At 46.0% G+C, this 22637-nt stretch overlaps 1 protein-coding gene across 1 annotated transcript; it reads right to left on the bottom strand.

The window, feature by feature from the left end:
- Positions 1-3868: 3868 nt before the first annotated feature.
- Positions 3869-21643, bottom strand: fli1 (Fli-1 proto-oncogene, ETS transcription factor). Its single transcript, XM_068745294.1, has 9 exons — positions 21626-21643; positions 17064-17275; positions 16816-16967; positions 15795-15998; positions 9596-9664; positions 5035-5094; positions 4659-4718; positions 4481-4528; positions 3869-4398 (listed from the first exon to the last, which is right to left on the bottom strand). Exons 1-9 carry the CDS (start codon positions 21641-21643, stop codon positions 3869-3871), a joined length of 1353 nt encoding a protein of 450 aa, XP_068601395.1.
- Between the last annotated feature and the right edge of the window lie 994 nt (positions 21644-22637).

Genomic DNA, 22637 nt, shown 5'->3' with positions numbered 1-22637 from the left:
ATTTGAAGCTGCGTTTGGAGACGCAAACAAATGACGCAACGAATGAGACTTTTCGAATTTACATCAGCAGATGGATGTTCTCCCCGCGCCTGCGTGGGTTCTCTCCGGCTTCCCCCCACCGCCAAATATTGGTTACACTAAACTGCCCGTAGGTGTGAGTGTGTGAATGAATGAATGTGCCTCGCTTGTCGCCCGTTGACTGCTAGGATAGGCTCCAGCACGACCCGTGACCCGGTAAAAGAGTCTCAACCACCTGCGACCTATGATTGAGAGGTTGGCGGTTCGATTCCCAGCTCGGGCACATGTGTCGTTGTGTCCTTAGGCAAGACACTTCACCCACATTGCCTGTGTGAATGTAGTGAGCGAGTGAATGTCGGTGGTGGTCAGGAGGACTGATGCCGCAAATTGGCAGCCTCGCTCCTGTCATCTTACCAAGTATGGAGTGAATGAATAATCCACATGCAATGTAAAGCGTCTTTGAGTATCTAGAAAAGCGGCATATAAAATCAATGCATTATTATTATTATTATCATTAAAGCGGTTTTGAAAATGAATGAATGAAAGCTGAATGTTATTTTGCATCTACAATTCCCATTCTGGAGCTGATCGAAGTGGGAAAAAGGTGAATGCACAATTCATCACATGATCATCGCGGCAAAAAGCCTCCCTGTGATTCAAACTGGAAAATGTGCATTCATTTCTGTCCCAGCCACAGACCCGACACAGTTTACTCCGCCATCGGCGGGATGGAATTATTGGGATGGAAAGCAATGAAATACCTCAGAGCACAACTCACAACTGCATCATTCAAAAGTGCCTTCAAACATTTACTCCATTCATGAAGGTAGAATTTATTTTATGCGGTTCAATTAGATGAAATTAGCTGCAATAAAGCATAAACGGAGCGGATTTTCCTTTAAAGGGAAGCGGCATTGCAGTTCTGTGCCTCAAGCCGAGTGTCTCACAATTAGACAACAAGCCTTTTAATGACGACGAGATTAAACTGCAGCCGCTCCTTTTTTTCTTTCTGTAAAACACTTTTATTTCCACTCTGCTCGTCTTTTCCGAATCTGGGTTTCTTTTTATTTTAAAATTGTTTCTTCTTTCTTTCGTCTGTCCCGGCACTCAGACAGCCAGTGGAAAGATCTGAGAGGTAAAAACATTTATTTTGTCACATTTTCCTATACAAAAAGCCCTTTTTCAAAAGGTATTACTTCATACATTGCAGGAATGACAATAATAATAATACATGGTTACTTGTAAAATTACACACACACGCTCGCGCGCACACACACACTCACATATATATATATTTATATATTTATATATTTAATATCCAAAATACATTGCATATAGGAAGTAGCACATGTCCCTTTTCATTGATAATGCTTGTGAAAACTGGAAGTTATGAATAATTTTTTTATGCTACAAATCAGTTTTTTATTTGTCCTTTTAAAGCTATATTTGGCTTTTTTTTTAGGAGAAGCTGGTTGTGGATATTAATGCTGTTTGCATTTTGCATAAAAATAGCTAAAATTCTTTGATGCGCAGTCAAAGCCACCGACTCCCGGGGGCTGATTGGCATGAAAAGGTGATTCAGGGAGGAAAAGATCAGCCGTGAATCACAAGTTACACAAAAAGTAAAGGAATCTCTGGCCTCTTGATTTGACTTTTGGGAATACAAGAAAATAGAAAGGCACTTCAGATGTCCTTTTTTTTTTGTTTTTTTGCTGAAATAATAATTAAAAGTATACATGTTAAAATGTATTGCCCAAATGTACAGATATAAACACGCTCACAATGCTGAACAAACTTCTTAGCAGAAATGGACTTTAAAGGTTTTGCATTTTTGACCGAGGTCAACTCGTATTAATTCTCTTGATTTTTTATACTGTGTCACATATGAAAATAACTCTGCATTTAACATTTAATTTATACAGTAAGTTGCTTTAATGCCTAGTCGTCTGATGCTTATAAAATAATACAAAACAGGTCTGACAAACGCACAGCGTTTGCGAATCTGAGGATTCCTTTGTTTCATCTCCTCGTGGATTTTATCGTCTGATAAACCGCTCAGTCCCGAACAGTTTACTTTCCAAAGGAACACTTTTTTTTGTTATTAACAGCTTCGAACATCCGCAGGTGGAGCAGTTCTGATACCGATGCATGATGTTGAAATCCTGATTTTGAGAGTCTTGTGCATTTCGCTGGTCTTTTCAGATGTGCGACAAGCTAACAGCGAGTCACGCGTGCTGCTCTCCATCGAGGACCCAGCCCTGCAACTTAAACGTCTAGTCACATGACTCAATGCAAAAGACACTTCAACATGAAAAGTTGTCAGATTCTGAGCGTAAATTCAGACGCCGACTGCGTATCTACGCATTTTAAGACCCTTAACTCTTTGAGTGCCGTTGGCGTCTAAAGATGGTTTTTGAAACCCAAACATTCACTGCCAACCCTGACACTGAAAACTGGCTCTCTTCAACGGCCAATAACTCCAGAATGACAAAGGGTAGGAACATATCTCTCATTTGATATGTTCAGTGTTTGCATAGTCATAGTAAAGAATATTCTGTGAGGCTTGTAAAATCAGGACAAATAAGCAAAAACTGGGACACTCAGCATATAGCTGAACTGAAAATGGCTGGCACTCAATGAGTTAAGATGTAAGATTCTTTGGTCTATAATAATCACAGATCATTATATCTTACGCTAAAAATGTATGAAATCATGGCACAAAAAATAAGCACTTGTATGTATTAGATGTGTGCAGCAGGAACGGTGCTAAAAACCCAGGAATGATATTTCTCATTAAGGAAGAAAAAAAACAAAAACATCTGACAAAGTTTGGTTTTGCTTTACATCTGTTTCACAAACCAGAACACATTCACATTAATACTGAAACGGTCGCGCAACAGAACATCTGGAAACGGCACGGCTGACAAGACTGCAAACATTTAAGGGCCAGGTGTGTGGGGGCCCTGAAAACATCTAGCCTGGCCCGAATTATTCCTGCAAATTATTTCCATTACAAATTGACTCAGCTTTCCCAGCACAGTCGAGTCAACTGTATACACAATGACCATCTTGAAGTCCACACACTCACACACACCCACACTCACACACACACACCCACACGCACACAAAAAAGCATTTCTACGTAACTGAGTTGACCGAGGTCAGAAAAACATACAGCGCTTCCTTCTCCAGCATTTAACACTTCTCTAGCCTTCCAGTTTGGAGGATAAATAAAATTGTGAATGGCATATTCCTGTTGCCAAATTTCATTCAGTGCTGAGAGAAGTCCATCTCTTTCAGAGCTCCTGCTTGTCCAGCAAATTCCAGAGGACACTCCACGCGCATAGACCGAGATGCTGGGATGACCGAGACGGGAGTAAGAAACCCCCAACCAAGGGCAGATGCTTCAGAGCAAAATGTCTGTAACATACAGAGGGGGGGTGTAGATTGAGACCCGTGGAAAAACAGGCCCATGTCTGGTGCTGTTGTAGCGTAGCGAGGAGACACTCTCCTTGTCCTCGGGCTTTGGTTTGGGAAAGGACACTTGTAGGTGCAGCTCACTGGACGGCAGCAGAGCAAAAGGCACAGGAAACTCAAATGCACATCCGAAAAATATGCACAAACAGTCACGAGTCCTGTAAAGCTAAGTAGTATTCCATTTAGGACCGTAGCATCCAGTTGTTTATAGATTCTTACAAATAATAGACAGTTTTCAGTTTTCATCCTTCATTCAGGAGCGGCGTTTCTTCAGAGTATAAATGCCTCTATCGACTCAGTCTTCATTGGTTTCGCCATCGCTAGGAGTGCAGGTCAGCAATTATGGACTAGGCTGGTCGGAGTGGGGCGGCGGCTAATAGTAGCTACCCAGGTGGGGTGGCACGTGGGTGTTAGGGTGGCGGGGGACGTTTGGGTTGGGGTAGATGCCTGCGGTGGGCGAGCTCCAGTATGGAGCGGTGGGTCCGAAGAAGTTGGAGGAGGTGACGGGCATGGATGGAGGGTGCGGGGACACAAAGTTGACCTTTTGCTGGTGGGCGTGGTAAGAAGGCACATAGGCTAGGTCCGACGGGTACTTGTACATGGAGGACTCGGTGGGGTGGGGCTGCAGCGCCTGAGCAATGCCGTGGAAGTCGAACTTGTAGGCGTAGCGCTTGCCGTGCACCTTGGTCATGATATTCTTGTCGTAGTAGTAGCGGAGCGCACGGCTCAGCTTGTCGTAGTTCATGTTGGGCTTGCTCTTCCGCTCGCCCCAGCGCCTCGCCACCTCGTCCGGATCCGTCATCTTGAACTCCCCGTTGGTGCCCTCCCAGGTGATGCAGCCGGCGTTGGCGCTGTCGGACAGCAGCTCCAGGAGGAACTGCCACAGTTGGATCTGGCCTGAACCTGACGCACATTATTCAAGTTTTAGCAGATCGTCATCACACGACATATGAGCGGCTAGATTTGTTCGAAATAGACTCGGTACCTGGATTGGCGAGGCGACTGCTAGTGGGTCCCAGAATCTGGTAAGGATCTGGAGACAACAGGAGAGCTTTTGTTAATTATCACGGCGTGTTTCCCATACTAAATAGTATAAAAGATGGAATAAATAATTGTAAAACATAATGAGGCTAATGACCAATAGACACAAGGTGGGGCGTTACCTGGCTGAGCTCTGGGCTGCTCGTTGGGCTTGGTCACATTCTGAGTGACCACCGGTGAGCCTGCAGACAGAATCAGAGTGGGATCATTAGAAGAGCAACAGGTAGCAGATAACACAACTTCAAGGCCTGCCAGATGGCCTGAGCCAGTGTGTGTGTGTGGGGGGGGGGGGGGGGGTCTTCTTATTCATCTGTTTCTGTTTTGAATCCGCAACCTTTAGGAATCTGTCCTCGAGTCGCTGCCTCCGCTTTGAGTTAAATAACTTTTAACCTGCATGGATTTATTCAATTCAAAGTGTGCATTTATCAAGGAGGTGGGTCAGACCCGTCCAGTTGACGGGGGGGGGGGGGGGTTCAAAGACAGTTTGTGCGTCCTCACCTTTGCCACTGTGCATGTTGTTGGACCATCCTGTCCGCCGTACAGCATCGTATGAAGGGTCTGAGGAAGAGAGGGAAACACGATTTGAGTTTATTATTAAAAATGTATTCCAGTGTGTGTGTTTTTTTTTTATAGTACGTGTCTCATCTTACTGTGGGCTGACCAATGGCAGGGCTGCAGGAGAATCTCTGCCAAACACCATTCATAAATCTATCAAATTGTGGTTCTTTTTTCCCCCACACAGGATATCTGGAGACGCTAACGTTGTTTCAGTGCAACTGGCTGAGCAGCTTGCAACACTTTACCCACACGGAGAGAAACGCTTTCAGACAAATCACAAGCATGATCCTCGCCACACATTTGGGTTTTATGAGACTTTGAGAAACAGCCAAACCGGCCCAGTTCGCATTGGGATCTACCTGCTGTGTGTCTGCGGTTAGAGCCTAGCTGACTGTGAAGTTGGACCACTTCCAGTTTCTATCAATCACTCTGGCACACGCAGATAAAACAGAAATGGTATCCTTCCCGTGGTGCTCTTTAAAAAAAACAAAAAAAACACTGGCGGCGGTAATCACCTGGCCGGCACCCCCTCGATGATTTGGATCATTGTGGGCATAAAATATTTCAAACCGAACAAGAACACAGGTGAATATGATACGCACTCTATCCCAACATGTGTGACTAGCTTTTCCCGGCGTGATCGTGATCTCGACATCTTTCTGTCGGCAGCGTTTCTCCCAGAGGGCGGCGGGTGAAGAGTTAGAGCGACCATAGAGGTCGCAGGAGACGTATGCATGATGATACAAGGTCAAGAGGCAATCCCATTCCCATCAGCATGGAGAGAAGGAAGCTTACTGGTAATCAAAGCCGGCAGTATGAAAAGACTTCAAGATGGACACCATGTCCTGAATCGGGTCAACAACCATAGTGAACACAGCTTACAGCACAATCAGGATCAATCAGCACATGAATAAATAATTAGAATGAATTCATTTTGAGATTTTATAAATGCAAATGTAACTGTGTACTCTCTAAGCATCTATGTCCATCCAATCCTTTACCTACAACGCATTTTCTTTATCAAGCGTTCGTCCCCAAGTCTATTCACTTAGGATGAATGCTGGGAATGATTTCAAACAGTTTTGATCTCATCCACGCTAGAAAAAAAGAGGGGGGGGGGGGTCCGAACACAGAAACACACGACTGTCAAACGGATGATTGGGTTTTATTTCATCCTGGCTCATGTAACGTCCTGCAGCGACAGCATTGGGGGGGCATCCTGTGACGTCAACTTTATCATGAGCGTTCGTTGCCACCCCGAATGCTGTGCAACACTGCCCTCCTGTGGCTCAGGATGTAATGACTGTTCAGGTTTTTCTGAAGAAATAACAAATAATGGAAAGCAAAAAGGGAAGTTATTTTTTCACCCCACTTCTTTCAGTACAAAATAAATCTCTCACAAATTTGTATTTAATTTATTTCACAATTCTCCAGTGAAAATGTGAAAACACTTCAAATCTCGTTTGGAATCTCATTCTTCTTTCCGATTTTGATTAGTAGTTTTTTCTGTCCTTTACAAGCGGAATATCCACCAATGGGGACACATCTCTCCTCATCGCCGGACTCATTTCTAACTTTTAATCCTTTTTATTTTAGAAGGTCCATTCCTGTCTGTGAGGACAAAGCGGGCCTTTCAAACGGTGAGCAAAACAAAAGACATGGGAAGAAAGAATTAATTAACCAGATCAAAAGAATGAAAGACGGGAAAGTGTGGCGGAGGGGAAGACAAAAAGAGGGAGAGGAGGGACGAATAACAAGTGGGCTGCCGTGGCTCAGCGGGACTGTCAGGTTCAATCTGGTGGGGGCCGGCAGGACAGCCGAGGAGCAGTGACTGTGGGGAGAGTCCTGGGAGACTTGTGTTTCCTGCCTGCCTCGCCTGCAGACAACCGCTCTTTGTTTTACTGCCCCCCCCCCCCCTCCACCACCCCAAACGTTTAAAAAAAACACACACAACAGGGCGAACTCCATACGTGCATTGAGGGGTTACAATCGGGTGACAGGACAGCAGGTAGGTGGGGGTCAATGGAGAGAAGGCAAGAGGAGGAAGGGAGCAGACGGGAGGATGGAGACGGAGTGACTAAGGGCACAGCGCCTCGAAAAGAGGAAGAGGAGAAACTTAAGAACCTGAAGAGGGGGAAAGAAAGAAGTAAAAAAAACAAGCGAGTCAGACGAAACACAGCTTTGGAATTTCAAAAAAGAAAACAATGGCAGGCAGCCCAGCTACTGTCTAGTGTGGGCTGCGGAGGAGATGCTCGGTAATATGGGCTCATCCACATTTCAGATACCCTTGGCATCGTTGTCGTTGGCGGCGGATCCCGCTAACCTCTCAAACGGTTTTCCCTTTCCTGGCATCGGAGCGAGACGAGACCCAGCTCCAGGTCTCCGCCGGTGTGTAGTCTCTGTTTGGGGCTAATGGGACCGAGAGGACGGCGGAGAGGTGGAAGTGAAAGTGCAGAAGAAGGAAGAAGAAGCTGCAGAAGTAAGAATGCACAAAGCCCATGTGGTCGTTGTGGGGGGGGGGGGGATGTGGGGCGAGCCAGCAATGCAAACACAGACACAGAGCTCGAATATGCACCCCCCCATCCCAACCACCCCCACCTCCTGCTTCATTTTTCCAGGCCTCGCTTTGACTGCGACTTGAGCCAGTTTCCACTCTGGTCTGGGGCGTGGTGCACGCTCCTGGGAGACATGGACTGCAGGACCGGTTAGTCAAAACAAGGTCTGAGTGCTAGACGGAGAAAGAGAGGGGTGGGAGGGAAAGAAAACTCAGCAGAGGGGGGGAGAGAGATGGAGAAAGTCGGGAGAACTGAGCCAAGGAGAGAGAGACCCAGACAGGGTCAACTTTTAATCCCCGTAATGCAGGTGCTTTAGAAACCATCTGGGTGAAGAAGATGAGGAAAATGACAGAGACAAGGGACGAGACGGAGGGAGGACACTCTGGGATGGACAGAACAGAGGAGCAGCCAATAGGAGGCTGCGGGGCAACAACATGCATGCGCAAGGGGAAGAATGATGAGCAGCATTGATAACGGACCCTTTTTATTTGCTTTGTCTGGAGTGGGGGATTAAATATCCTTGATTCCGCTTCCTCCTTTGACGTTGCACGTGAAACGCACCGACAGACTTTGAGTTGTGTTGACGTGGCAGCAAAGCCAATGAATTCAGAGGTGGATCACAATCTTTCCTCCGTCAGGCGGCAGAATGTGAGCGTCTCCGCTGTGAATTATAGCGTTTCATTGCGGGCGAGATGCCAAGAAAGCACAACGCACAGCCTATATTTTCCGCCGTGCACCTTTAGCGTGGCTGCAGCGCTGCGCGTCTGATACGTGCCCTTTTTTATTCATAACATTGCATTTTACACCACAGAGTCTGGAGCAGATTACTGGTTGTCTCCTTCTGCAATGCTTGTGCTTACTCTACCCCAGAGAGTCTGAATGGTATTTGATTGTTCTCAAAAAAAAAAAAAAGGCAATATGAACTCGAACATCTGGGAACGCTGATCCGAGAAAATGTTGATAAAGGCTTCTTCCGAAGCGAGACTGCAAAAAAGTCTTTTTTTTTTATTCACCTTTCCACCTAAAGATGCTAAATTTACATTGTAGCGGCGTAAATCCTTGTACAACTTCTGTTTGAGAAGTTCGCGCCCTTGCTTTTCTCAGATCGAACTTGTGCGACTGGGGATATGGGACAGGACAAAGAGAGGCACGGTTGCCGTTAGACGGGGCCCGTAATAGAAGTCACCGCTTGTGAAAAGGGAAATGCTGCTGAAGGGAGTGACCCACGATCCCTGCCAGGCCAAATACCTGGCGCTGAGAACTAGGAAGGCTGGGGTCGGAGGTGACTGAGCAGAGTCTTATCTTGCTTGCCCATTGGTCTCTTGCCACTGAAGCCGTGCGAGAACAAGGCCATAGCCTGCTAACGCTTCGCTGCTACAGCTGATAGAGAGGAGGCAGGGGGGGCATTCTCAGCTCTTATCAAGCCTAATGTTTCCTCTCCTCCTGCCTTGATAGGGCTCCCTCATCCTGTGAGCGAGGCTATCTCTGTTATTGCAGCACTTTCTCCTGTCTCTGGTGGTGACACCATATAGCCCAAGTAAAGGATGTGCAGCTTGGAGATATGCAGCACAGCCATCGCCTATAGTTGGTGTTATGTCAGCACAAAAAATAATGTTTGTAGAGTGAAAAGGAATGCAGAGGACAATCAGACAATCATCCCGGGTTCATGCGGGCGTATTTCTCAGAGGCTCAGCCTGGCTGGATCGACCTCGACTGCTCCAGTTCTACTTTATGAAGCAAAACAGGTTGAAAATGATCGGCCAGTATGTTTTTGTTCATACTGGCCGGTACTGTGCTTATACCTTCCATTTTTAACTCTTAAATAATCCGACAACCCCACTAACTTTCTCCCTTGACATAAAACATCTACACCAATCCAGATCTATGGACAGAAAAACGTTAGCATGCAGGATAAAGGCTTAACTAGCCGTGCTGCCAGTGCTTACCTTCTTTGGCAGCCAGGCGTGGGGATGGGTCTGAGTGAGATGGTGCATTGTAGGATAGTGTTGAGCTACCTGCAATGAAATGGGACAAAATGAGACAAAAATGATGAACCAGGCACCGCTCCCATAATGCATCACCTTCTAATATTCAACGTTAGCATTATTAAGACATTTTGGAACTTTACGCATTTAAATTTCTCGATTCTTTAGTCCTTTAGTTTGCTGTAAGTGAAATTGTCTCCTAACGCCGCAGGTACAAACGGTTCAATAAATGACCAGCAGGTGGCAGCAGAAGGCTCAGCTCATTGAATTCAACTAAGGCAGCGTTATAGAGCCCTTTTTTTTCATTTCTTTTTGATGCTGTTTAGTCTTGAAAAATAATCTCAGAAGGAAAAACATTTCATGACACATAAATCTAAGCAAATCCAGCAACACGGTCAGCATTTTAAAATGCAGGGAAACTGCTGGAAGCCTGACAGCAAGTTAAAGACAAACCCTCCTCCTGAATAATAAAAGCAAAGACAAGACTCTGCATATGAGCACCTATTCATTTCACCTTATGGAGCAGAACTCTGCTCGACATTCCTCCACTGACACAGGCACCCTGGGCGGCACCAAAATGCTCTCTTAATTTTAGCTGCCCCCAGGCATAAATCAGCGAGTGGAAAAACAGACCCAAAAATGCACAGAGAAAACACAACAGCGGCTACTACGTTGGAAGTGTCCAGATCTAGCGCTAAGAGGGCTAGCAGGCTGCCGAGTGGGGGGGGAGATCTCTTTTTATGAATGGGGAGATCTGAATACAAAAAAAAAAAGGACCATGAAGCTGCTTTTGTTGGGGTTTTATGCAGGATTCTTAACTTAACTGGCTGCTGGTGGGGTTGGAGGCTGAAGAGGGGGGGGGGGAGCATGGTGGCAGACTAGGGATCTGTTTTTTTAGGGGGTGGCTGCAGGGAAAGAGTGGGGTGCTCTGCAAAAGTATCCTAACCTTCCGACACCCCTCCCCTCCCATTTCTACCTACTTCTTCCACAGCACCCCCAAGGCTCTGGGTCTAGTTTAGAAACCTGGGGGCCTCAGAACAGGGGAGCCATTGTATGAGGCCGGGTCCCTGCACGGCAATCAAACGCAGCTCCCCATACAAAAATAATTCCACACACCGAGTGTAAGTGAACGTGGGGGGGGGGGGGGGGGCAAGCCAGCAAAGCACCATCTCTGGAATGGGGGGGTGGGGGTCGGGGAAAGATGAACATCGAGGAAAAGGAGGGATCGAGAGAACGGAGGAGAAAAGGGGGCTGTTAACCCGTTTCCATGTGAGGCCGACCCACGCGGGCTAGCAGGCTAGCATTGCCCAGGAAAAACCTCAAAATCATCCCGTTGAGAAATTCAGGGCTGCCGCACAAGGGCGGGAGGGACAGCTGACGGTTTGGTGGAGGGCGTCCTATTTATTTGGGCATCCTTTTCTCTCTCTCTCCGAAAACAAACATGTCCCGGTAATCTGACAGCGCAGTCTGAAGACTGGCCAGTGTACAGCCTTCAAGACCCTCACTCTCGCTTTCCCTCCCCAGTCACATCTGCTCACAGTCTGCTCGATTACATAACATCCACAAACAATTTTCTTTTCTCTCCTTCCTATGACTGACGGCTCTTTCGAATGGCCCCCGCCTTCCAGTTTGGGCTCGACACCAAAACAAAAAGAAGGGACACAGATATTAAAGAGCTTTTGTGACTGACTTCCAGCCTCCGCTGTTTATTCTGCAGAGATACGCGATACCGCCGTTCAGACATGCGGTCTGAGCTTCGTCAACAAGTCACCCAGTTTTGGGTATTCCCCCCCCCCCCCCCCCACCCCCCAACGGTTCCAAATGGACTCGGGGCCAAACGTAAGTCATCATTAAGCTCTAGGAGATAATGCTGCAGCAAGAAGCCGGTCTTCATTCAGCTCCAAAGAGACACCCCAAACCAAAAGACTCTTCCTAGCAAGACCTACGTGAGCGATTCTCAGCTGATAGACCCCCCCCCCCCCCCCAGTTTAAAGGTTCAAGGTTAAAAAAAAGTGTTTCTACCATCGCCTAAGCTAGGCTAACAGTCTCACAGTAGAGATGCTACAAGATAACCCACAAAGTCACCAGGTAGTCCCATCTGACGGGCGGAGTACTCCCCGGGTAAGACACCAGTTCATCCTGGGACAGACAGACTGACAACCAAAACGTCCACGCCTGTACGAGCAGTGAGGAGTCACCGATGCGCCGGCACCAGAGAACTAACGGTAGCAAAAAGTTTTCAATTGGTTCTACACGGTTAGCAACACTACAGGCCTGTCAGAAGGACCATACAACCTAGTCGGAGTTCAGATTAGTTTCAGCAAACAAACTACTGAAATGCATTTAGGCAAAGTAAACATTTGTTTGGGTTTGAGAGAATAAAGGTCAGAATATATTGCACTACGAATGAAAAACAGAGCTCACGTCCTGCTGACAATTCTTTCTTTGCCAAGTTCTTGAACTCATTGGGGATTGTTGGGTCTTGAATAAAGAGTCAGTCCAGATTTCTTCTTCTTCTAAAGTGCCCTGAAGTGATTTACGCTGTGATTTGGTGCATAATTTAGGCCCTAAAGAAAAACTGACGACTCAGATTGTCAGCCTTACAGACTGCAGCGATTCCTGGTCGTGAGCTTCAGATTGTGCCATTTCATAAAGCTGCAGCAGACTTTCAACATCCGATTAGCAGCACTTCTGGTGGATTAAATGAGCAAATAACAAACAATAGTAAATAAACAGTAAACATAAAGAAATATAAAAAGAAATCACGTGTTAAAGATGACAAAATATCATGTCAATAACATGCGGCGCTTTGGAGGACTGCCACGTGTCAACGTTCTCAACTAGCAGTTTGGTTGAAATCAAAGTTATAATTGGCCTCTAAGAAACTGTCTTAAATTACAGCTGCGCTCATTGCAGTGTTTACGTGAATAGCAACTGCTTATTATCCACCTCCAGTGATGCTAATGTGATATGTGCATAAATTCCTGCAGCGCTAAGCGTCTGAAACCCAGCAGTCCAAAGTGAGCTGCCCCGCAACGGTGGCTAGCGGCAGGCGGCTCACGGCGAACGGGGGGGGGGGGGGGGCACAGGGCCGGGTTATTGAGCCCCTGTGCACCGGTGATAATCTGCCAATAGAAAGAACTAATGCAAAGGGAGCTCAATAAAAATGTTGTGAGGGAAGAAAGAGGAGAGAAAGAGAGCTCTCCAGACCTCCTTTTTTCCCTATTCAGCCTTCGAGCCCAGATGTTTATGGTCTGTATAAACTATTGAGGGCTCGAGAATGTCCCCCCCCCACTCCGGAACGAGCAGCAGCAGCAGCAGCAGTGCAGGAGCCCAGACTTATCACTCTCCCTCGTTCTCTTTCTCAGTGCGTCTTGACTCCCTCACTGTAAATCCATCCAGACAACACAAGCAGCGACGACAGCTGGGAAACAGAACTATTGCCATTCTCCAACGGCACTCAATCATGACCACCTCGGAACTTTTCCACACACTTCTAAAAAATAGTTCACTCCGCTCCATTTATTTGTCCATATCTTGCGCTCGCACTCGCTTTCTATTTTGCCTGCTCCACACCCTCCCACTCTTGTCCTCAAATAACTACCGCAAAACGCATCTGTCAAGAGTTCAATTTGCATTTTCAACAATGCTCCACGTCGCCTTCCTCGATATCCTCCTCTCCATCCATCCTTACCCTCCTTTCTCTTCTTGCACCTCCATGTGTGGAAGGATACGGCCTCTCGTTGTCTGAGGGGTTTTTGTTTTTTTTCATGCTCGGCTCTCTTTCCAGCACATGTGGTATCAAACCGACCTACATGGGTGCGATAAAGCAAACAGTCCGCGGTCCCTGCCTGACAGAGTAATTTGAACAAATTCTCAAATTGCACCCCAAATTGAAAGCACATTGGGGGGGCGCGGGTGGCCATCACTTATAAAAATCTGGATAAATGACCAACAGTGAAGCCAAAATGCACGGGCAACTAGCCTTGTTACCAGCTGGGTAGAGAGACCGATGGGACGATTGTACCCACAGTTGCACCACTCGTGACTCTTTGTGAGCACGAAGTGGAATGTGGGGGGGGCGTCATTGCCCGGTGTGGATATAAGACCTAATGGCTCTGAAGGATGCCAATCAGAGGTTAAATAAACACAACTGAATTTTTTTTTTTTGGGGAGAAGGATGGGGGTAATAAAAGATGGAACAGTGAGGCGGGGGTTGTAGGAAGACGTCACATGGCCCTAATAGATCCATCTCTCCTGAGTCAATTCAGAGGTCTATTTTCCGGACGTGGTTTCTCCTCGTCCATGTTTGTTTGTGCCGTGGGGGCAAAAGAGGGAGCGGCTTTAGTTTCTAAATCATCTGCCCTGCAGGGTCTGTCTATAAACCCTCATCTCCCTCTTACGTCTCCTCCTTGTCGCTCGTCCTTAGACGTTCATTTGCTAACATGGTTCCTCTTGCCCTCAGGCTGCCGGTGTCAATAATGCCGGCTTCTCGGAAGGCACCCGAAACGGGTCAGCTGGTCCAGGCACGGGACGGGGAGCATTCATCTTTTTTGATTGCCGGGAAGGGATCCAAAGCAATTTCAACTTGCAAGTGGAGAGGATTCCTGGAGACATTTCTTCTGTCTCCAAAACACACATGGTCTAAAAAAAAAAAAAGGGCAGAGTTGTGGTGCAGCACGCCTAAGCCGTGGCTAAGTCCCACAGCCAGTGGCCATAATGAAAACTCCTCTGCAGAGCGTGCCCAGTGGCGGTCAGACAGATCCACCCGCTGCACAATGAGGCTGTTATATTCATGACAAGCATCTCTCGCTCTCTCTCTCTCTCTCTCTCTCTCTCTCTCTCTCTCTCTCTCTCTCTCTCCCAGACGCTGTGCATAAAGAAAACTGTTGACACCCACAAAATAAAGTTCCCATTACATCACACCAAAGTCCATCACAATTTCTTGGGAATAATGTTAAATTTAGTGAAGCCATCAGTCACTCCACCCAACCCAGCGCTTGTGTCATGATATTCTGCCACGGCAGCAGAGGCAGCTCCTTTTCAGTTTCAAATCCAGAATGAGAAGAATTCAAACATGCGAGGAAAGACGTACGTCTGACGATCACATTTGCTTACTTTTGTATCCGACGTACCCTTTTTCTGGATTTGAAAACGAATGATCCAACATTCACATCTTATTATTATTATTTTTTTTTTAAAGGTCTTTTCCATACCGCCCCACTCCCCACTCCCCACACCGGAACATGAAGCGGGATTGTGCCGACAAACTCTTCAAAGGTCCAATTTAAGTTACCTCCATTGCAAATTGCAGATAAACTTCATTTACTGTGCTGAACAAACGGACCAGGCAGCGTTCCCGAGGCAATGCACCTGGGCTTCATCTTTCCAGACCATGTGGAATAAGGCACTGCGACTTCAAGTGGGGGGGTTTGTAGCCGATAGTTATCTCGAGCTGGGAAAGAAAACCTCTTGGCTTCCACAGCTCTGCTTAATACTGGGTAGCCATTATAAAGAAATGAGTTTCCAGTAAAAGCAATTTCATTGTTTGTGAATGGTAACGTGAGTCTCGTCGCGTGACAAAAAAAAAAAAGAAAAAGCTGTCATGTTGTTAGCTTGGGTTTTGGCGCTTTTATTTTTGCTTGACTTTTACTTCTCATCTTATGAAAAGAGCCTTGTGTTTTGACTAAAAGTGGATTTTGACCTCCATTCTTTTGGCAAAGACGCCAAAACTGAATCCTGCTTCAGCTAAAAAAAACAAAAAAACCTGTCAGACGTTCAAGAGGAGCATCGAGAGAGAACTTCACCAGGTTTACTGTAAACTTGTTCTTCCTTTATGTCGTAAAAATAACATCACTGTATTGGGATCTCTTTTATCTGCACCCAGGAGTCTCTCTGTATGTCTGTTAGTCTTGTCATAGCTTTCTTGGTGAATTTCTATGAAGCCAACATTGATTTATTTTTTACTCTCTCGTCAAGAAGCGCTTAAGCTTAAACTGCTTGATGGATTATTTGATAGAAGACCTTTTTTTATCGGGAGGAAAACAACCGAGGGCCAAGACAAAGTCCGAGATGTACCCGGGACGAGACGACGCCAACAACTGAACAAAAATTAGCTTTGCTTCTAATTATTCTTATTTAATTTGCTGAAAGGACTCACTTTCCCTGAGGTAATTGAGATGAGACAGGAGCACTTCTGCGTTGTACATGGTGGTGAGCCGGAGGAAGTCGTCCTTGCCCATCTTGCACAGGTCTTTCCCGTCGGTGTTCTGAAACATGGCCGTGTCGATCTCCAGCAGGCCGTACTCCTTGATGGCCCACTCCAGCCACTGACGAACGTGGTCCTGGGACCACAAGGCCGGGTCTGTGAGACGACAGAGAAAGAAAGGAATTTCAGCACAGATACCTGGGAAGGGCTTCGCGAGCTGTCTGACGAAGGTCTTGGTCTTCTTTAAAAGCAAGGTTTGACTTAGGTTAGCAGGTAAATTTACCGATTTGTCAAACTTAACTTTGTAGGATACTTTAGTTCCGTATCGCAAGAAGTAAAACAAAAGCTGAGTATTACTTGTTGCTTGATGACCTCTACATTCAGTCTGGAACTAAACCCCCAACTTACCAATAATGGCTCAGGACTGTTCCCGGTTGGGGGCTCCTTTTAAGTTAATTGATGACTGGCTGCATTAATCCTTAAACAGCATCCAAACTGGAAAACTTACCAGTGCTCCATTCCGTTTAAATGAAATGACTAACATATGCTCATTTTTGGAGGAAGCATCCTTATTCTCCTTGATTCGCTGTCTTAAATGTTGCAAAGGTTTCAAATAACTTTTTTTAAAGGGCCATAACTCTAAAACTGCACTACTTCGCCTGTTTTTACTTCACTTATTGAAAGATCGAGTTCATGAGACCGGAGAAGAAATACAGAGGTCTGGCCTAAGAACAGACATCTCTACCTGCCCACATTCCGCCCAGCTCCCTGGAGCAACGTAAAACATTGAGAACAATGCTTCACGCCGTGAAACCGTAAAGGAGAAATAGTACTCGTAAATATTTACGCTATTGGCTAAATCTGCGGTGTGATTGCATCTGAAATCACCGCAGCAGCACAGAACAAACCAAACGCGCCCAGAACAATTTGCACCTGTGTGTTTTTGTGTGTGCAGATTTGCATCGGTCATCACCTGCAGGCACGATGACTCGCCGCTCATTGGTGGTCATGTTGGGAGGAGGGGCATTCTTCTCATCCATGTAGTTTCCATAGTTCATCTGAGACGTGTCATTACCCCCCACCAGCTTATTGCATTTGCCCACGCTGCAGTCCACTGGAGACTCCCTGCTGCACACACATCATGCAAGACGGTGATGAAAGTTGAGGAAAATGTCTAAGACAGTATAAGAATTAAAAACAGTTCTGGATGTCACATCTTACCTGGAGCCGTTCATGTGCTCATATTCTCTCTTGACATTGACCCGCACCGGCTGGCTGATCCACTCCTGCTGTGGGGGTAGGGGGTTGATTTTGTGGGTCTGACCATAGTCTTGAGTGCCAGATGCAGTCATGTCTGTCTTGGGGAGAGGAGCAGCAGCAGAGTATGCAGGCTCGAACAAGGACTGGTCTTCGCTCACCACTGATAGCGCCTCCTGCAGGTGGAAGTAACAATTAATTGTGGGGTCTTTCTTGATTTACTGTACAATTTGTAAACACATTCCAAAATGAAACCATCCTCGTTTTAACAGGACAAGATTCTGAACCACTTTCTCACGCTGACCTTAGCATAGCATAGCATAGCATAGCATAACAGAAAGCCTGTATGCTAGGGAGAAGTGCTTGCTTGTTTCAATAGAGCTGTAGCAAACCACACCTTCCGCTACAGGTCTATAAAGCTATCTAATTGGATGACATCAAGATATTTGACACTTTTTGGACTGGAATCTGCTGGCTGGCATTCGTGGCATCCAAATTTTTGCATGCATTGAATAAAGTCAGACATGATGTGTTGTTTCCCCCCTGCTTCGAGAAAAACTAACCGAGCATAGCGGCTTCCACCAAGGAGCTTACATTTTACCCCGTTTCTGTGTTTGTTTATTTGTTTGAATTGCTAGCAAGATTATGAACCCATTTAAGTTTGCTGTTGAATGGGTCTAGGAGCGAATCCAGGACTCCTCGCACAAAGCTACGGAAGCAATATTCTGAAGCTAAAAAGACATTTAGCAGCTACGCTTACATAGCATCGATATCTCAGACATGCAACAATGATCAAACTGAGCAGACAGAACTTAAACCTCTCGTTGGGTGCTACCCAGGGGTTCTGATGTCAAACATGTCAATTTGTTTACAGTAATCACGTGCCGTTATTGGTCATATCGCAGTCTGGCATCCTGGTTCGTTTGTGTTTACAGCCCACGTAGCGACCGCCGCTTCCTGTTGACTTTGGGATCACTTCCATCTTGCCCACACGAGCGAGGCGGAGCTACATTGTTGTTGTTGTTGTTTTATAACAGATAAAGAAAAAATTCTACTCGAAATCTAATGTTTACTTCTGTGAGCTGAAAATTCGAAATGTTTGAAATCAAATTTCTCAGCCACCTGGATGCACCGTATAATCATTTCCTATCACGGTGCACTAAAGCCTCCATCATGCCCTGATGTGTCTGCCTTGTCTGAACGACTCAACAGAAGCAAGGGAGGTTGAGGGGGGGGGGGGTCACAGCCATATTGACCCCTCCGCTGTGGCTCAGCTGGAGCAATGTAAGTTTATTAAAGAAAACAAATGCAGAAACTCAGAGCTAGCCAAGAAGCATGATATTATGTGGTTTCCAACATGCTCCTCGTGTAACGTCTCGGAGTTTCTTCTGCCGAGTGTCTGCCAGTGAACGCAGCGTGGTGGCATTACCATCCGACACCAGCGGCAGCCAGGTACTATAGAAAATAATTGCTCCATCCATCATAATTAAAAACAATCAAACAGTCACAAAAAAAAGAAGAAGAAGAAATCATTACAGTCGTGCATTTCTGCTGAGGATTAAGCTCGTGTCTGATGCACATCTGGATCTGATAGGATCCGATGGCAGAGCTTAGACTGAGACGTGTCTAATTCAAGAATGCTGAATTATTTCGTTCCAAAATGCCACATATCTGCCTCGGGGAGGGGGGGGGGGTGCTATACTTGATATTCATTGATTTGTATTTCCAGCATGTCTCCATTTGCATTCTCCACAGTGTTGGTTTTATTAAAACAGAATCCTCCTGATCTCAGATAACTTCAGCCTCATTCCATTCTGAGACGTCTCATGCAAGAAGAAAGTTTCCACTCCTACATGTTGCAATGACAACCGTCTCTTTCTGTGCAGCAAGAGGTTGAAGCTTGTGGTGATATTTATGCATAACCCAACACACATACACCAAAACAAAAACAGCTAAAGCGCTCATCAAGCTTCAACTATTTTGATTTCACTTATGATCTCATGACAGAAAATATCAGAAGAAGCCCTCACTCCATTTATGATGTGAAGTGGCGGGGACTATATAATTGTGCTCTTTGGTGCCCTCTTTTGTCACAGACTCACCGCTGGTTGTCTTGTGTGGAATAGATCAATCTTTTTTTTGCCGCTTTGTAATAAAAGCTATTTTATCTTGACAGTCTGGTAAAGTTCCCCCCGAATGACGGACACCTCTGGTATTTCATTTCACTTTTCTTCTCATTCTGATATAGAAAACGTTAAGCCTGATATCAAATTTGTACAAATCTTTTTGCACACGCAGCTACTTCCATAAAATACTCTCCAGGGTAATGGATGGATAAAAAAAAAAAAAGCTGGACCTCTCCAGAGTATTCGACTGTCTCGCCAAAATTAGATTTTCCAGTGATTTCATCAGTGGATCCATCATAGTCTGAGCTCTGGCAGCACTCGCTATCTGAGCAAAGCACACCAGCCAGTCTGTCGATGATAAAGTGTATAAAGAGTGAGGGAATGTCTCATTACTGCTCGATAAGGACTTTGTCAACTGCTGCACATTTAATTTTATGGTGACAGACGGTACAATTAAAACCATGATTGGCAAGTGTGGTACGACTGTGAAGGTTGCAAAGGGTTGTTTAAAAAAGAAAGGGGGTGGGGGGACGGAACACACCACCACCCAGAGAAACTGAAAGACAGACCAGTGCCTATGTTTTCTTTCCAGTATCAGCGGGGAACACACACATCATGCTGCTGTGGAGCATGTGGCGGTTCCACTCAGTCGTGCGTCCAATAACAGCAACTCTAAAATGTATCACACAATCAAACCCGAACATGATTCTTAAATGTTTGTGTTCTGAGTCCGATGTTAAAAAGTACCCCCCCCCCCCACCACCACCACCACCACCACCACCAATAAAGCAAAAACATCCTAATTATTTAATTGTTGCTAAATATCTTTCCACTGCATCCCAGACGAAAGAGGGAAAATACCACCATGAAATACATCATGCCTCAGCAGTTCAGCTGCGGGCCCTATTAACAGCATTGTGTGAGTGTGACACCTGCTGGGAACCGGCTCTATTCTGTTTACATCAGCCAAGTCTATCTATCCGAATGCGTCACGACGCGTCTGGAGCAGTCTGGGTGCGTGTGCATGCGCCACATCCATGGGGTGATTGCCTGACGTTCACACGCACGCAGCCATCTAGTAAGGAGCCACCGGGAGGAGGTGGAGTTGGAGGAAGGGGAGCATTCCTGCCTTTTGTTTAAGGAGGAAGAGGAAACCTGTCAGGAACAGATTGTGAACAGGAAGCTCTGATGGCGAGAGAGACCTTCCTTTCTTTAACCGCTCATGAATGCAGCTATAGCAGCCAATCATGGATACCCAACGATTCAATTATGATTGGATCAACTGTCACGACGTATTTATTAAACATCCAGGCTGATACGTATATATATATATATATATTACATTCTTCAAAGTATACCCAAAGCTCACACCACACCCAACCAAGCCACAAACCCGCTCCTTCACATTAAAAATAAATCAAATCAAATAAAGAGTCGCGCAACTCTTCAGCAACAAATGAAAACGCTCCATTCCCGCGGGGTTACACTTGTTCCACCACGCGCTGAACGCATCTTGCCATTCAACATCTGGTGACTGCAGCCATAATGCATCTGGAATTCAACTGTCGGGGGCGAGGAGGACGAACGTCGACTGAGATCGGACCTCTGGACTGTACCAGCAACATTTCAGAATAGCTGCGTAAAGGCGCAGCCCGAGGTGCCATTGTGAAGCCCTGCGGTTTAAAGTGTTGTAAACTGTAGCTGTTACCGCATGAAGTTACCAAATGACAGCTTCGCGCGTAAAGCTCTTGTGTGAGACGGAGAGGGCTAGAAAAACCAACAGCAGCAAAAAGACAAATAGTATTTCTTAAATATCAAACCATAATGTTTTTTTTTTTGAGGGGAGGGACCCACGACAGGATCTTCGGCCCGAGCCGGGCGATGTGCCACACCGCTGTTGCGCAGCTCGACACATCGTATACAGCGGCGCGTCCGGCCATGGCTATTGCTCAATTCCCGCTGCCCGCAGACTTTAAACCAACCGTTAGAATGGTGGAATCAGATCTCAGTGAAAGTCTACAAGCGTGTTATAAGAAACAAAACAGTCGCTCCGGTTGCTTCTCCAGACGTGCGTAATTGGTCCCCCAAAAAAATTCCAAAGCGTGATTGTGATTTATCCCGGAATCCATAACGCAGCGTATCCAGAAAAAGAAGAAATAAAACAGGCAGCGTTTTTGAAAAAGGGGGAAAGTGGATACTTTCAAATAAAGAGGAAAGTGAAGGAAATCTGGTTACCGCTTTCAACCCGAGAGGAAAAAGCCGCGCATCGTCGTCAGATTGGAGTCCCAGCGCACAGACCGACGCGGAGCGGCATTCCGATCCAATGCTTCAAAAAAAGGAGGCGCAACTCCGCAAAAAGCAGTCTCCCACAAACCCATACACCCCGTCCTCCACCCTTACCTTAATAGTTCCGTCCATTTTGCGCAATTTTCAGCGGACCTCGACGATATCCCAAACATGACACGCTCCTGAATTAATTCCAGCCTCCGGTATGTGGCGGAGAGAAAGAGACACTTTTTTTTTTTTACCGGATTGAGTTTTTTCTTTCCTCTAAATTTGGGAAGTGAAGTCACCGCTGTTTGAGAAGGTTGAGAAAGGAAGCTGTGTGTCACCGAAAAGCCCTGCCTTCAAAAAAAAAAAAGCAGGATACTGTCCCAGAGAGATAAGCGGGGAAAACAATTGAGTGGAAATATTTACAGGATGGCTGCCTGCGTTGCGCACAGCCATCGCCATGCATGTACAGCCTGCTGTTGAATAGGATGTGTCGTTTTGGTTTTTTTTTTGCTTTCCTATAGTTATGCCACAATTTCTGTAAAGGGGGGGGGGGGGGGGGGTTGTTCACTTATAAATTATTTCTGCAAACACGATAAGAGCTTTTCTGGAATGAGGTTTACTGTCGCAGGACACTCTTAAGTTGTGCGTTTCCATGTTTTAGTGCGGTTTTGTTTTTATTTTTTAAGTTCACGCCTACACTTTTTCGACTTGCGTCTGGCCATGCCTCCATCCCCTCTGTAAATCAACCTATTCCGTGTTCCCATATATTTCATAGAGAGTGTAATACGTTAAGTTGTAACCTTTACGCGGACAGACCTTCCCAAGACTCGTTGCTGACGGAGATCTAAATCAGGAGGAACGTGAACATCTTTGACAGAAGTTGTCTTTTTTCTTATGGATTTCTTTTTTTGGCTTTTTTTTGTTACAACTCCATGTGAAGCTTCTGTGAAGTTTTCCCTGAGACCATTAATAAAATTCAAGAGCTCAGCTCGTAACCGCGCTGCGCGCTGCAGTCTGAGGGTCTGCTCTCCACGTGTGCGTCTGTTGTTCCGCACAGGACTCGTCCAGAATCCACCAAAGCGCGCAAGGATTCCTAACAATGTTTATTATACGATTGTTATTATTCAAACTATCATCA

The sequence above is a fragment of the Brachionichthys hirsutus genome, chromosome 11 (assembly GCF_040956055.1).
Source record: "Brachionichthys hirsutus isolate HB-005 chromosome 11, CSIRO-AGI_Bhir_v1, whole genome shotgun sequence".
Lineage (NCBI taxonomy): Eukaryota > Metazoa > Chordata > Actinopteri > Lophiiformes > Brachionichthyidae > Brachionichthys > Brachionichthys hirsutus.
This window is presented reverse-complemented; position numbering and strand designations above follow the sequence as displayed.